This window comes from Scleropages formosus, chromosome 8 (genome assembly GCF_900964775.1).
Source record: "Scleropages formosus chromosome 8, fSclFor1.1, whole genome shotgun sequence".
In the NCBI taxonomy this organism is placed as follows: Eukaryota; Metazoa; Chordata; class Actinopteri; order Osteoglossiformes; family Osteoglossidae; genus Scleropages; species Scleropages formosus.
Genome location: NC_041813.1, coordinates 15,833,810 through 15,850,212, shown reverse-complemented (window position 1 = coordinate 15,850,212; position 16,403 = coordinate 15,833,810). Strand labels below are relative to the sequence as shown.

Sequence of the window (16,403 nt, the reverse complement as noted above, 5' to 3'; positions counted from 1 at the left end):
GTTCCTGCAGATCAACAGAAATTTGCTTAATAGGAAAAGCCTTGAGATTCCACATTCAGCCCCACCACATACATGCACAGGCCAAGTATGAATATGCCAAATCATTTTGTTTTATAATGTTCTAATTACAGCAGTGATTCAGTATCTAAACCTGATACTGCATCTCTACACCTAAAACATGCCCCATTTGCTCACCTGGGCTGGATTACAGGTGTCCTCTACGGAATCTACTGCAGCATCCTTCCCCACAAAATACCCCATAAAACAGTTGTTCCGTCCAATGTGAGTGTTTATTTATAGATTCCATTAAAACTGATTGCTTGGAGAACAGGCATAATAAAAAATAGAAGGGAGAGGCAAGGGGTCAGGAAACACACTGCTAGCCTCTGCCCTTGTGTAGTTCTAAAATATCAAAACAAGTGTCTGTCCTAGAGTCCTGGACAAGGACTACCAGACAGGACAAGCCTCACCTCTACACAGAAAAAAAAAAAAAAAAAGTCATACATTTTTAACTTCACTTATACAGGAAAATAGCTAATAAGATGCTAGTGGCTTCATGATAACTAAAATATATTATTTCTTATATAAATATGGAAATCCAAGTTCTTCCATCTGTTGAGTCTTTCGTAGAAACTTCTTCTCTGTTGCAACAGACAGTTCATGCAGCATGTGTGAATACAGGCCTGGTTGTCACCGAGCTGAACTCTTCTCCAATACCAGAAGAAATGTTTATTATTAACTCCCCTATCTTCTGTGGTAAATTTAACTAAGATAATAACGATAAAATACAGGTGTGTGTATATGTATACATTTAACAATTCATGTGACCTTCCAGCACTTGTATCCCCCATCCTTAACAGCTGAACTCAACTAAGAAATGTAACCATGGAGATACTGGATTTAAAATCTGAGCTGAAGAAAAGCCCTTCCCATCAACAGGCTCCACAAACCAACTGGTACCAGAGCACTGCGTGTGTGTTTCAGGTCTAACATTAAGATCGCATAAGGCACCCTCTGAAGCTGCATGTGTGGCTGTGAGGCGTTACCAACCGCACAGAAACACCCAAGCTAGACAGACAGACAGACAGAAACAGTGGAAGTGCACATGCTGTGTCATTCCCTGGGTTCTGAGCTCTGGGGTAAAGGGGTAGGAGTTGTAGACCCAAGCCTCCCAGAGTTTTCCACACACATTTTCCTTTCAACATCTCCTCAGTATTGAATTAACATTCAGGGCCATAAGGGTCTAATCAGCAAACACATTGAGAAGGAGGGAGTTTCACATGAACAGGGGAGAGAAAGAAAAAAAAAAAAAAAGAATATACATCTCCAGTAGGTTTCTGGCAAGACCAGCAAGGTCACGTGTGGGGTCCTACAAGAGAGGTCAACTGGTCCATGAGAGATAGTGTTGCTCTGGGAATTAAAAACAGACATTTCTGTGAGGTCTCAGAGAGAGGAGTCGGCAGAGGAGCCCGGTCCAAGCCTTCGGTCCATAGCGCCAACTATGTGGTAACATCACCACATTCATGTCCAAAATAAATCCACACCGAGAGCAGTGCCAGGTTTGTCACGGGTTTCTTCCCCACCGTACTGCTGCAGTGCCCTCACTTTGGAAGAGTGATTTTCACATAGGAAGTTGGAATGTAGCCCTCGTCACCGTTGGGACGACGCACACGGGTCCAGCCATCACCCTTGTCCTCCTCCACCACGCTCAGGACCTCCCCCTCCTGCATGGAAATGGTCCCCTCACTGGAGCCTGAAGGAGAAGGAAATCATGGATGGGATCATCACTGCAAACACATCACTATAACAAAGAGTGCTGTACACCAACAGCCCAAGAGCAGAAAGGAACCGTTCATCACATCAAACTAAACATGAAAAACTGGATCAACGGCCCCAGCACAACATGAGGAAATATATGTCACCGCACTTTTTAGCGCAGAAGTGTGTTTTCTGGAAGGTACCTGGGAAACTGTAGAGTGCCGTGCACTGGCCAATGGGCACGTCCATCTCATCCTCATCAAACTCGTCAAATTCAGCATATATTGCCTGTGAGCTGTCAGGGTCCCCTGCTTCACAGTTGGCATTATCAGTGCTGCAGTGAAGCACACACACCCACAGAGATGCCAATCAGTTCCTTTGCAAAAATGTGGCTGAGGTAAAGAGCACGTCAAGGACAAGGGAAAGACCAGCCTCACCTGTATTTGTTGTAGGCACCATTGTTGTTGTTAAGGCTGTGGGTTGAGTACCGTATGTTGTCCCCTCGGCCGCCAGCCTCCACCAGCCACGACTGCAGAAGCAAACAGAGAACCATTAAACCCAACACACTGAGTGCGGGAGGAGGTGGAGGCAGAGAATCGGACCACTGGAGTCAACCTCACCTCATACTTGGCCAGCTCGCCCCTCAGCCGTTCCATGTTCTGGGCTGTCTGAGTGATCTGGGGTGCCAAACTCTCAGGGTTTCCCATCTGTGGGTTCTTCTCATAGACATCTTTCATCTTCACCAATGCTTCACTGGGGAGGGTTGGATACAGTGAGGGAGGTCTACCTTTGACGAGCTGCCAACCCACCATTAACCCACAAGTCACTCAGAGGGACTCACCTCTGGTCTTGCTCCTTCTGCAGCTCCTTCCCAATCTCATCCATCTTCTGCTGCAGCTTCTTCCTCCGCTGCTCTGGCGGTAGGTGAGCAAAGTCCTCTGTGATGGCAGGCTAGATGGACGAGTGGGGCGAAATGGGTGTCACTGAACCAGTTCCTGCTAACGCAAATACACCTACATGCACTAACACCTCCAGCATGTCTACCTCAAAAGGACGTTGGGGAACAGAAAGCAAAATTATGTATTGAGTGAGTGCAACTATCCAGATAGTATCAGATTTTGGTCCTTAGAATAGTGCAGTTGTGAGACCACATCCATTATGGTGACATGCTGGAAGGAATGAGTGAAGATTGTACCACCTTCGACAGCTTGTTTTTAATTACTGTTAGTTGCAGTTATATGAATCCCCACCAGATGGCCTTCCAACCTTTACTTTCGAGCTTTGCGGATTTGAGATGTAGCAATAAACACCACCTCCGTTCAGGATTCCCTTGATTAATTGGAGGTAGAAAGACTAGTTCATGATTCCCTGACACCTTCAACCATTCCCAAAATCATGACAGCAGCTGACAGTGAAATTTACCCGCAACCTCAAAGACACCACAAAATCCTTTGGATAAATCCATTACCAAGGACTTCTCTGGAGTATAAACCTAGGAGGCAAGACAAAAACAATGTGTACCAAAGAGGTTATAAGAACAGCTCCTTTCTGACTATAGAAGATTCAAGATATCGACTGGAAGATGATTGCCTCTTAGTCTCCGAGGAGTTTTTTTGCCCTGGATTAGCGGTGAATGATGCAGTGATGAGTTTGAGTCATCCTCAGTCCACAGAAAACCCCTCAGTACCATTCATTCATAAAAGCACACCCCCCTCAATTGGCCACCCTGCCAGCTGTAGGCAGGCTTAGAAGGCATAAGAGAACAGTGCAACCTCTGACACTCACCGAGCGCTTGAGGGTCCGGAACGAGGAGATTCGGGGTTTGACTGTCTTATTGATTTCCTTGAGACAGTATGACAGAGGGTCCCGGGTAAACTTTGGGGATGGGGGTCCATTTGCGGGCAAAGGAGTATGGTGAGTGGAGGCAGGAGTGAGAGGGGGTGAAGGGAGCTGGGGTTGGGGAGGTAGAGGGTATTGGCACAGGCCAAGGATAGAAGGGCAAGGGTAGACAAAACAAAAAAAGACAAACACACGCACACACGCACACACACGGGAAAGAGACAACACAACACCATCAACACAAAGGCAGCCAACCCTCAACACAGATGTCCCACCCACCACCCAAAACCAGGGACTTTGACACCGAAGCACTAAAAACATAGCCAAGATGGTGGCCACAGTAAAGGACAAGGTGAAGGGCAACCAGTCTCCATGACAATGGCCCAAACAATGGCTGGCGGTCAAACCGACAGAGCGCAGCCCAGCGGGGGTCCCATCTCAGCTCACAGAATGCACTAGATCTTGAGTCCTTCAGGGGATCTTTTGAGAAACAGGATGTGTGTTAAACACCAGTATGCTGCATACACAGCTTTCACACTGAAGCATTATGGAGAATGAAATGAATTCCTAGAAGCGCATAAATATGCATGCTTGCAAGACACAAAGCCTAAGGTTATGGTGGCTTTGCCAGCATTGCGAGGTGGTTCTGATAAACACAGAACCATCAAAGGGGAGGTGACAAAGGCTGGACAAGGACATCTACTGTATGGTCAAACAGTTAAGAGTGGAGCATGCAGTGTTACAAGGCCTGGAGACTAGACAGAATGGTTGTGTCTCCAACATCGCAGTGTTTTAGTCCTCCCCTCAGTGATCCTGGTCGCTGATCAGTACTTAGCCAGCGGCCATTGAGCAGGATAGCCACAAAGAAAGGGAGGGAAGTGCCCTCAACCCCAGAGAGGGAGGAGCCACAACATTCAACATCCTGTGAAACAAGACACTGCAAAGGCAAGGACTACAGAGAAGACAGACAGCACATGGAGCCAATCATAAGACAGCACAACATGATGGGGAGAAGGTTAGCCAAAAGAATGTCCAGAGGGAAGGAAGTTAGACAGGAAGTGAAAGGGAGGGGGGATGGATGGGCAGTCTGTGGATGATGTTCATTTCCACAGTTTCAGCTCCAGGGAGCCAACACACAGCTGACCTTTACAGGCAGTACCAAGTGACCAAGGGGCATTATAAGACTGCGCCATTAAGTAGGAAAGCTTTTTAAAATACATTCTAATGTTAAATACCCTTCACTTAAAGATTAATCCTGACACTGCAAAACAAGCACCAGAGTAGAGATGAAGATCCATTCAGACAGTGTCTTTCAAGGCTTGTGCTACCCTTTCTCTCCAAGGGAAATGCTGTTGCCAAGGCATGGACTTTCTGATGAATATAAAGCCTCGGAGAGCAGGCGATTTAGGTGTGTGTGTGTGTGTGTGTACGTATTTTGCATATTGTATGTACATTTTTGTGCTAAACTTTTACGCTTGGGGAGGGGGGGGGGGACTTGTGGAATCGTGCAAGAAATTATCCTTTCTAAGATCAAATGTAGAGTTTTGTTGCGAGTTGAGTCAAGACTTGAAGTGAAAGTCAATGTGATGTGTATCTCTGTGCCTTGGAGCTTTTCCAAGCCCCAGTATGCAGGTTGATGACTACCCCCCTGCCATGTGAGAGGTTGTATGAGGCTGTCATTGGCTGGGCAGGGGTAGGAAAGGCAGGGCCTACCTTGTTCTTCTTGCCGAAGAGCCGCAGCTTGTTTTTGTTCTTGCCAAGCAGGTCCAGGGGCCCTTTGGGTGTGCTCAGGCTGCTGTCTGATGACGTGCGGTTGATACCCTGGCTGTAATCCTCAAATTCCACGTCTCCTGGGCGATCAAAGCCTGACTTGTGCTGCTCAATGACTGCCAGGGAGTCCTGCAGTCGGCACCAAGTGTCAAATGTCCCACACATACAAATCAACGGTGACACAGAGAGAAATGCCCATGCAAATGGATATGCAGACAAGAGACTGAGCAAGACGGAAGGCTCACACTCTTCTGGTCGGTGTTGGTGGCTGCCTTGGTAATGCCTTCCAGGCACTTCCCGATGATCGGCATCACCTGCTTTTCTGTCTCAGCAAACATGGAGTAGCCCTCCGCCAAGCACCGAATTCGGCGCTCATCCAAGTCCTGTAGTTTCTGTTAAAGAAAAACAGGAGTCACTCAGACACCAAATCAAACCAAGCCAGTCAGGTGGTTTGTGGTTTCAGTTACCAAAAAAAAAAAAAAAAAATCCCAGAGCAATGGACCATTATACCCATGTATGAGCACTAACTACATTAACATAACATATAGAGCTTTGCAAGCAATTTGCCACCTTTGCTCCTCTGTGTCCCCATCTGAACTTAGTCCCCTAGTTTTAACTAGTAGAGTACAGCTTCTTGATCCCTTGCCAGCTTATTTAAATAGTCTGGCAGTCCTCCAAAATAGTCGAGTCCAGACAGTGTGCAAAGCTACTCACATTGAAGATTTGGGGAATCTGGGAATAGTAGAACTGGTTCTGCTCTTTGTTGTACTTCTGCAGCTGGGAAGCATACTCATTCTTACACTCTTCTGCTGTGTGTGCACGCATATGCGCCACCTGCTTGGCCTAAAGGACAGAGGCGCACACAAAGTGCAAATACAGAAAAACCAGTCAGTCGAGAAGCTCAAATATGACTGACAGCAGAAAACCCTGCTCCAATTGCTTACATACCTTCTCCACGTCTGCTTTAGTAGCATTGATGTCCTGGTCAGTCTTCTCAGCATTCTGAGCTGCTCTTTCAGCTTCCCGCCATTCGCGCTCAAAGCGTTTCTTGCTCTGTGCAAAAAGATGGAGGTGTAATGTTCATCCAACCAGCAACTGCAACCACAAAAAGCTTGACTACTCACGTACCCAATGATTCAACTGTTTTTCCACTAAGTGTTCTGAGCACTGCCATCACCTCACAATCCAACAACTCATCCATCCAGTGATCTGTCCTTTGTCTTCACCTAACAATGCAAATATTCATCCACCTAAAGACCTCAGCATTACCACCATCCAAAAACTTGACCTCTCATCTATTCAGTCTTCATCTCTCCGAAGGTCACCAAAGGAGCACAGGTCAGCAAGAGGGACACTCACATTTTCCATCTGCTTAAAGCTGCATTCCAGGCTTTGCTGGGCCTTCTTAGCCTCAGACAGATGCTGCAGGTAAAAGTCAAAGTTTGAAGTTCAATGATATCCAAGGAAGCATGAAATAAACAAATGATACAATGAGGCTAGGGCAAGCTAAAATCTTTAATTCCAGGCTGAAAATATGTCAAACAGAAACCCAAGTCACACTCTTAGATAGTCATGAGACATTTACATTTATTCATCTAGCAGACACTTTTCTCCAAAGCGATGTACATCTCAGAAAAATACTGTGTGTGCATTGAGATATAGTAAGGCCTCTCTCGAAGGGTACCATGAGCAGCTTGTCTCTTGAAAGTGACAATTACTGCACATCCCTGCAAGCTCTGGTCTGACATCACTGCTTGCCTACATCTCTCTTAGTCTCTCACCGTCTTGCGCTCTTGCTTCAGCTCCTGCAAGTGCTTTGTAAGTTCCAGGCAGATCTTGATCATCATGTTCTCAGCAATAACCTCCCGCTGCCCAGCATAGTCATTCATCTCATTCAGGATGTCCTGGAAGGCCTGGTGATTGGTGAACCTGAGCCAGGGGTCAAGTTGGGGTATTGGTAAGTAAATGACAGTAAGAGGAACAGGGAAGAGTGAGAGGGAAGGGCAGTCAGTCTAAGATGACATGATATGCTGATTAGAGCCACAATGCTAAGACCCTGTCTATATTCTTGCTGGCTCGCCCATGAAGTTCAGCATCAACGGGAATGTAGATAACAGCCCAGTATTTCCATACACTGATTTTGTTCAGCCTCATCCCACAGCAGACAGGTGTTCAAAGGACAAACTGCACCAATATGCAAAGTGCACACCAGCGAATCTGCACGTGTTCTTTCCCCTCTCAGACAGATTCTGAAGGCCTTGACAACTCTACAGGTTATCTCTATAAATTAAATTATTTTCAAGTTAAGGGCATCTTCTGTCACACTGTCAAGTTTTCTCTATGACAGAGAGATAAAGTGTGCCATGAATCAGTGAGGGAGTGAGCAATTGAGTCAGGTGCCAAGTGACACAGAACAGGTTCTTACCTGCATTCCTGCTCCTCCTTGCTGCCTCGTTTGGGGAGATACTTTTTTGTCATATTCCTATAAGCGACATAACCCTCCAGTCAAAACACAGCAGAACAATGGACATCCCGAATGTAACGCACCAATAACAAAAGAAGAAAACCCAACAGCGAGCCATTTTGGAAAACTTTTGCAAGGGAGTCAGTGGTATCTGGAGTCTGTACTAGCAACCAGGGTGTGGGACTGTCCCTGAACTCTAGGGGTTTACTGAAATTTAAGCACATAGTAGGAAAGATCACAACAGTTAACGTTTACACAGGACCAGAGGCTGGTGAAAGTACAGGTACGTCTTGGGGGAGAAGAGAAAAGGAGGGGAGAGGAGAAAAAAAAAAAAAAAAAAAAAAAAAATCACACCGCTGAGTGGGGCTGGTATTAGAGATATTACCAGAGAGATACTGGGGCAGAAAATCCATCCTCATACAATAAGAAATTATGTGTCAGGACTGGAAAAAAGCATATTTGTATTTTTTCCTAATTATTTTTAATATCTTGAACTAGCTGCCTCTGCAGTCAGAACTGTAACCTAAAAATTACAGCTTATTAACACTGACTTAAAATGGTCTTGTATATTATGTAATTCAGAGCTTCACATGGCACAAAGTGAGACTCTCAATGCTTTCAGAACAGCTTTAGAAGTTTGGCGAGAGCCAAAACTGGCACCCCCTCCCCACAAACCACATCCCACTGGTGTTTGTCTCTTTCTTTCACTACATCCTCTTTGTCACATGCCCGTCTGCTCCCACTTCCTTCTATCTCCAAGGAAGGAGAGAAAGATAGAGGCAGTAAGCAAGACAAACAACCATGAGAGGAAAAAGAAACCAAGACTGGGGAAAGAGAACGCCTAGATCCAAGAAAAGGCAAACATATCACACGAGTGACAAAGCACGGGATTAGACCCCACTGATGTGGGGTTGAACCCATGGACTCACCTCAGCTGTTTGGCATAGTTCTGCTCAATTTCAGTCCGCTCCTTCACAAACTTTACATACTTTTCCACCAGGTCCAGGCCGGATTGCGTGTGCTTCTCAATCGTGTCATACTGGTCCTGTTGGAAAGGAATCCATCATTCAGTGGGGCCTCTTTAAAGAGCAAATGCTTTCTCATTTTATTCAAATACCGAATGAAATTATAATAATTAAAATACTGATCATGAGCAAAGACATCCAATGAAGCAAACAGTATGACTCCCTCAATGTCCTATTTATCAGCCTTTTGTAATTTATTACAGCACGAGTAGCACAAGATTCAAAAGGCAATTCAAACGAAACACTGCCAGTTCAGACAGTTCTTTCAGAGTTACAGAACTAGTGTATCCAACATGCATTTATTGAGCAAATATTCCCAGCAAACAGCACTCTGCTCTTAAACATGACATGTTAGCCAACTCTTGCTTATTGCAGATGACCTAATTGAACTTTATTTCATTGCTCTAATTTTTGCAGTATTGGGTCTTTTTTAAAAAAAAAAAAAAAAAAAAAAAAATTCCAAATTTAATAATCTTCAGTTAGTGCTACATTTTGTTATAAGGTTGTGATGGGTCTCCTGGTTTGTTACTCTCATCACAGTCAACTGTTTCCTTATAAAGATAACAATACTATAGGTACAGCAGCAAGCTTAGCAGCTGCCCCAGTGCAGTCTTGAAGTAGCTGGAACTGGCATAGCTAATCGCTAATTTTCCTTATTAGCAAACTTAATACGCATGAACTAGCTAACAAATCCTATCATCAGTGTGGTACTGGGTACAAATTCCTAACACGTACAGTAGCAGCAGTATTCAATGTAGCACACTCAGAGAGAGGCTTTGCAGAGCGACAAATATCAGTGACATTTCAGCAAAGTGACCACAATAATGTGGACATATCTAGTCACAACCATGCACAGGCCACGCATGCCTTTCGCAGGAACAAAAGCTAACGTCAAGCCCTCCAAATGATTGTTATTCTTCTGTAATAGAAGCAATAGTGATGCTAAGCTAGCTGAACACGAGTAGCCGCAGGAGTCTAGTACCACCTATTTGGCGAGAACGGGCCCATATCACGTGAAGAATGCAGTGAGAGTTTGCTGATATCATATGAATGTAGCTCTAGTGCTCTGCATTCCTTTTAAGCAGCAGTCCCTGTAACTTTCGTTATCATCATTGCCACCAAAATCACCTTCAACTACTGTTGACCCATAAACAAACTGTCATGAAGTTAGCACTAATATAAACAAACAAATTATAAACTTGCTGAACGCCCTCGTCATGTGTAACCTCTGAAGGGATGCTGAAAGTTGAGAAATAGGAAGGGGCAAATACTTGGACACACACGACCTAATGTTGCCATGCTTGACCCTCACCCCGTCCATCAACGGGAAAGTGCAGTCAGGAATCCGAGGGAGGCATTCGGCCTTCCCCTCCACTGACCGCCGCTGCAATTTCACCCCAACTGTATGCTTGCGCACTCTAGCCGCGACCAAGGGTTTACGCACAGCAACAAAACGAGCTTCCTGCAACACTAACACTCGACAGGAACAGTGATACCGAAACACTACTCCTGCATATAGAACAGGGTTGGACACACAGACCAAAAAAACACAACCAAGAGCAGTCCCCACGCTCTGCTTCTCACTTCACCACTCAAATATTACCTCATGTGTGGGCATGTCAGTGTGTGAGAGGCATCACAAAAAAAGCCTTTTTGTCCACCCCCCACCTCTGTGCTCTTACAGTAAGCATATGGCACACCGCGCAGGATTGCACACTTCAGGCAAAGATTCCTGACATGTTCAGCCATGTCGCAGTTAACTCTAACCAAGATTTGTCAACAGGGAAGGGGGGGGTTTAAAAAAAAAAAAAAAAAAAAAAAAAAGAAAAAGAAAAAAGGGGAGAAAATGAAAACTAGTGCAAACCATGCTATTTCTAAAGTCCTTTCAAAGCACAACTGGAAAAAGCTGTTTTAAGTCAAACAAAGGCACTGAAATGGAAACTTCAAGAAGAGAGCACACTGCCAGTTTCATGTGCATTTAAGCTGAACTGTTTGCATGGAGCAGATACACACCACCTCTCAAGGTATGAAACAAGGCAACAGCCTTAGTAACATCCAACTTTACGACACGGGAGTCAATCCATACACGAAACAAGCTGCAGATGCATTCACACCAGGAGCTCTCTGCATGAACCCAAAGTAGTCCATCTACTTTTCCTCCTTCCTGTTCTGCACCATAAATCGCTGTTCTGTGCAAATGACCATAAAAGAGGGCGGCGAGCATGCAAGGTGAATCAAACATAGAGCGTAAACACAAAACCTTGCACTGATCGCAATATATCAACTGTCCAACAAAGTTTCCCTGAGGAGATGGGTCACAGTCAACACCAGTAGCGTATGGGTGTAGCCAAAAAGTGACCCCTTTTCTCGAGATCCCAAGATGATCCTCAAAAATGTCTGAGGCCAGAAATACACACCAACAAGCTTCACCTCTGCAAACACTGAGGTATGAAAGCTGGGTCAGAAATAAGTTTATGCTGGCTATTTCTGGTCCATGTTTCCCAATAGGTTGTGTGGTAATCACTCTACAGTTAAGAACTCCTGAATCCAACATCTGTCACTGAGATAAAGTCTATCTCTGACACACAGACACAGGAGGACTACTGTTTTAGACCCATAACTTGTGGAATCAAAGGACCTGGGTTCAAATCCCACCTCATTCTGTAGTACCTTAGATCAAGGTACTTACCCTGAATTGATACAGTACAAAAGGGTTCATTTGTGACACAACACTAAGTCATTGTAAAGACCAGGACTTCCACAACAGTACATAACCAACAGAACATAACCAACACTGGTCCGCCACTGAGGGGGAAGTGATAAAGCCCCGGGGTCATCTGGACCATATGCTACACAAGCACGTCCCACAGGTTTTCCAATGGTTGTGAGAAACTTGTCACTCCTCCAGCTGGCGCTAAGCTCTCCTGCCACTGTGACCCAAAGCATGTAAAGAAACCCATGAGCCTGCCAGGATGCACATGTGAAAGAAGCTCTCCCTAGGCTGGCAAAGAGTAAAACCATTCAATGTAAAAACCACACCACTGTCCCACACTGTTTAGCCAGTGAAGAAAAAGATGACCTACTAAACATTTATTCAACACTTTTCTCCAAAGCAACTTACAATGTTAATCTTCCAACATTTATTTATTTATTATTTTTTTTAACTGAAACAATTTAGGGTAAATACATCCCTCAGGGGTACTACTGCCAGAGGTGAGATTTGAACCTGTGACCTCCAGGTCCAAAGGCAGCAGCTCTAACCACTATGCTACCAGCTCTCCCCATAAACAGACATACAGCCAGCAATGAACAGAATCTGGCAAATTCTTACTTCCTTAGTCACCGTCACACAAATTTGTTTATTTCTGAGGCCACACATTCAAGCAGCAAGAGCAAACCATTGTCCATCTCCACGGCTTAGTCTGTTGACTGGGGAAAGGGGAAATCCTATTCCATTGGAGACCCAGGAGAAAAATTCAGTTGTCAGCTGTTACATCACTGGGAATGGAGGGGGAACACCACACACACAAAATCAGGTTCCATAACGTTTAATGGTTTTACTGGAATTAGTGTGATTCTGGAAGACGTTGCAATGAAAAGGTAGGGCCAGACAAGTCCTCCTGAACACAACTTATTTACATTATTTCATTTAGCTGATGCTTCTCACCAAAGCAACTTACAATGCTAAGCTACTTTACAATTATTTACCCATTTATACAGCTGGGTAATTTTACTGGAGCAATTTAGGTTAAGCACCTTGCTCACGGGTATTACAGCTGGAGGTGAAATTCAAACCTACAACCTTTGGGTCTAAAAGCAGCAGCACTAACCATTACGCTACCAGCTATCCCCTTATTCAAGGGAAAAAGTCAGAAAGTATCCACAGTATTGTTTAAACAAATACCTTCTTACTAACATTTTAGGCACTATTTACATCCCTTGTAGGTATCTGCAACTCTCCCCAACACCACACCTTTCTCTCCACAAGCTGCCCCTCGTTCCCTCCCAGGTGCCATCTCTGGGGACACCGAAGACACATCCCAGGCTTCCAGTCAACTTGCTGTCTCAGCTACACCCTGGAGCCTTGGAGAAGAGACGTGTCCCACCCGGGGGGTACTGTGCTCTCTGGTAGCAGAATCCACAACAGATTTCCTTCCGAGGCAGGGAAGGGAGCGGAACATAAACAGATGAACATCAGTTGATGGACATTAATTAGATGTCCTGACTTTATGAAATTAGGGCAAAACAAATTAGGTTGGTGCTCCAGCAGAGGGATGGTTGATGGTGAGAGGGAGGGGGGCACTGATAATGAGGTCAGTGCTACTCACGTCACCCTCCCACCCTGTGGCCTTTCACTACATGTAGAAGTAGAACAATACTGACACGTTGATCAGCATGGGGCAGGAGCTAAGGGAGGGGAAAGGGGGAGATTTTTCAAAAAAAAAAAAAAAAAAAAAACAAACACACACAATAGCAGCACTCAGAAGTGGTGATCAACACAACTATGAGCTCCCAGGTATGAGCTAAATGTTCCCTCCTATACTGCAGATCAATATCAGATCAAACACGCCAATACGTGAGCAGATTCTTTGACTCTGCTAGTGCCAGCATGACCCAAGCCACCAGCACATTTATTCATTTAGCAGATCCTTTCCTCCAAAGCGATGCACATCTCAGAAAATACGTGTGTTTTACATTAGCAGAAAGAGAGACTTGGAGGCAGATGTGCGATTACAACGCAGTTAGTTTTCCACTTTCCACCATGAGCCAATGTACATCACAAGACTAGCTGCATAAAGTTTATCTGAACATCAACAAACCCTAATCATAATCCTTAATTATTCGAAAGCACTGTGCCGCAATCACCTCACCGGCTCAAGCTGACCCTTGCTACCCCCCATATTCCCCCCAGGCCCCCTACCAAGGGGCGTGCAACAAAAGCACTGAGGAATGCTGGGCGTTAGACTGTAGAGCTGTTGACACCCAATCAAAAACAACAGGGATCCACTCGCATAACAAAAGCATGTTGGCCACATGTTTCTTAAAACACCTTCGGAGGCTTTGTTTGGGCCAAGGCTGCAAATTGCGAGCGGCAGCAGGAAACAAACTGGGGGTGGGGGGTGGGCATGAATGCAGGGAAACCAGACAGCCCACCAAAACCCCACTAGTGTCCCATGGGAGGAGTCCACCCCTCGAGTCCTCTGTTGGGACAGCAATAAGACGGAGGAATGCGCCCTTCCTGGTTCCACATGTGTACGCAACATCCGAGTGAGCGTGATTAAGGGCCAGTTGAGTTGTAGGCGTGCAACATGTGGCAAATTCCACCACACACACGTAGCGATTATTCATTTTTATTCATCCACGTGTCTGTCCACAATGCAGACCTTTGACAGTCATCAACGTCAATGTGGATCAATGTCCAAAGCTCTCCTAGAGAGACACACACACAGAGGTTGCTGAAACAAAGGCCAGCTGGGACATTCATTGACCTGGTCACCAGGTCAGCCTTAAATGTGGTTATTACAGCGATCAGTGTAGCAACAGACACCAGGACATGCTGGGCACCCAGATTAACCATATGCGCCGATTAAGATTTAAACGTCTCAACTGTTAAGGCAGACAGAGGAGCATGAAGGCATTTTCAACACAGCGACACTCAGCTCCTTGTTGTAAGTCTGAGCACTTCTTCTTGATCAAAATATGTACAAGTGTTGGAGTGAAGTGATGCAGCTCACTGAAGAAAAAAGATCAAGGACATTTTCGGTAGGGTGTCCCTCAAAGACTGCAAATCAGCAAGGCGGCTAAGTGTGTAAAGGAAATTACAATTCCAAATGATCAGTGAATCCATATGAATACATGGTCCGGACCGATCGGGAGCAGGGAGCGGAAGTGCGCACAGATGTCCTCGAGCTGCTTCGGCGCGCGCTGTGCTGCAGGATGTCGCCATCAGGGACAGGGAATTGGACATGAAACCAAAACTCGGATTCCAGGGAGCCCTGTTGTTGTACTCCTACCAGGAAGGCTGGCAAAACTCTCTTCTTCAGTCACGCAGCTGCGTGGAAAACCTCGCGTTTTGGCAAAAAAGAGAGTACAGAGAGTGGAGTGTCACGCTGTTTTCTCCCCGGGTCACAGAGAATAAACTCAAGGACCAGCAGCGGCTGAACAAAGCTGTGCTAAGTTAAAAGAAATGTGCTGTACTGTGAGACAAAAGTCTTACGTGTAGTCTAGATCATAATTCTGAGCGGAAAGAGTGACGCTTAGGTTTAATTGATAGGTATCCATGTCCTAACACACCTTTCTGCTCGTTTGGGGCTCAGACAGACACGCACCGCACGGAGGAGGAGGTGCGGAACTTAAGTCGTATCATTAACTCCATGGATGGTACGAAAGTGACTCTTGAGCTCAGACCCAAGCGTCTGCAGTTACGGAGGTGTCACTACAGCGAAGGAGAAAGGCAGGAAAAGGGAGGAGAAGGAGGGACAAAGCCGCAGAAAACTTCGGAAAAAACCAAACAACAGAAAACAAAGTTCAGAGAAAACACCGCAAATCCCAGGGCGTGTGAGAAATCAGGAATGAGTCATGACCCCCCAGAAACACACACGTTTTCTCCAGTCCCCCTACTGGGGCTCTTAGCCACTTTCTGCGTTACATTGTTACTCACCCAGAGCTCCGAGCCCCAATCCATGCCGCACGTCTTCTGATCGGGATAAACCACCGCAAGAGAAAACTGTGTCAAAAGTTACCGGGAGTTCCACAAAGCAATCCGCGTGTTTTCCCTCGACAACCACGCGTGTCCGTGATTGAAGTCCAACCCGGCGCGTCCCCCGCACCTCTTCCTAGCTTTTAAACGTATTTAATGTGCTTTTCTCTCCCCACCAGGATGGCCTGCTGCTCCTTCTTCTCAAGGCTCAGGATAAACTGGCTCTCGCACTCGCGTCACTCCTAGATTTCTCTCTTAAAGGAGCCGCGCGCAACGTCCCCCCTGGAGCTGTGGAGCTCGTGGCCGGGGACTTCATCATGCAGGTCGCGCGCTTCCACATGTACAGCTACAGCAAACACGGTTATTAGTGAGGCTCTGTATTTATATAATGAAACCTGTTCACTCTTTTCTCGGTATGACTGATACGGGAATTCCCAGCACTATTTGTCTGAAATGCAGGTATTTTTAAATGAATATCAGACACTTTTAAAGCGTAACAGCTCTTCTCAGTCAAAGATCTCAAAAAAGAGTGGAACTATTAGCTCTTATACTAGCACATGATCTATTTTATTTCGTTATATACTGTAATAACTATTCAAATGTAATTTTGTCAGTTTTTTGTTGAAATATCGGCGATGCATTACTCCAGAATGATGTTGCATAGAATTCCCTCCCATACCCCCACTCCTATTTATAGACACAATATTACGTGTGTCACTAAGTCACGTTTTCAATCATATTATCTTCCATAACGCACGTTATGAAATGTATGTGCTTCTCAGTGTTGGTTCGGTAATAATCATCATAGGCAACATGAATGATGCAGTCAGGTCCAGTCCGAGATGGC

General features: G+C 45.5%; 1 protein-coding gene across 3 annotated transcripts; it reads right to left on the bottom strand.

The window, feature by feature from the left end:
* Nucleotides 1–271: 271 nt before the first annotated feature.
* On the bottom strand, nt 272–15,786 carry trip10a (thyroid hormone receptor interactor 10a). Of its 3 annotated transcripts, none has more exons than XM_018754791.2 (15): nt 15,518–15,786; nt 8,761–8,876; nt 7,793–7,849; nt 7,149–7,296; nt 6,727–6,789; nt 6,316–6,420; nt 6,082–6,210; nt 5,613–5,759; nt 5,311–5,496; nt 3,544–3,708; nt 2,600–2,709; nt 2,379–2,511; nt 2,196–2,287; nt 1,962–2,092; nt 272–1,753 (listed from the first exon to the last, which is right to left on the bottom strand). In XM_018754791.2, exons 1-15 carry the CDS (start codon nt 15,539–15,541, stop codon nt 1,602–1,604), a joined length of 1,758 nt encoding a protein of 585 aa, XP_018610307.1. In that variant the 5' UTR covers nt 15,542–15,786; the 3' UTR covers nt 272–1,601. The 3 variants fall into 3 exon arrangements, with proteins under 3 accessions (XP_018610307.1, XP_018610308.2, XP_018610309.1); XM_018754792.2 differs by lacking the exon at nt 3,544–3,708 and adding an exon at nt 3,227–3,250; XM_018754793.2 differs by lacking the exon at nt 3,544–3,708.
* Nucleotides 15,787–16,403: the final 617 nt, after the last annotated feature.

Coding starts and splice junctions, on each gene's coding strand:
- trip10a (XM_018754791.2), bottom strand. CDS start 15,541: ATGGATTGGGGCTCGGAGCTCTGG. Junction 5,497..5,612: donor CCAACACCGACCAGAAGAGT/GTGAGCCTTCCG, acceptor TGCCGACTGCAG/GACTCCCTGGCAGTCATTGA. Junction 3,709..5,310: donor TCTTCGGCAAGAAGAACAAG/GTAGGCCCTGCC, acceptor CCCCAACCCCAG/CTCCCTTCACCCCCTCTCAC.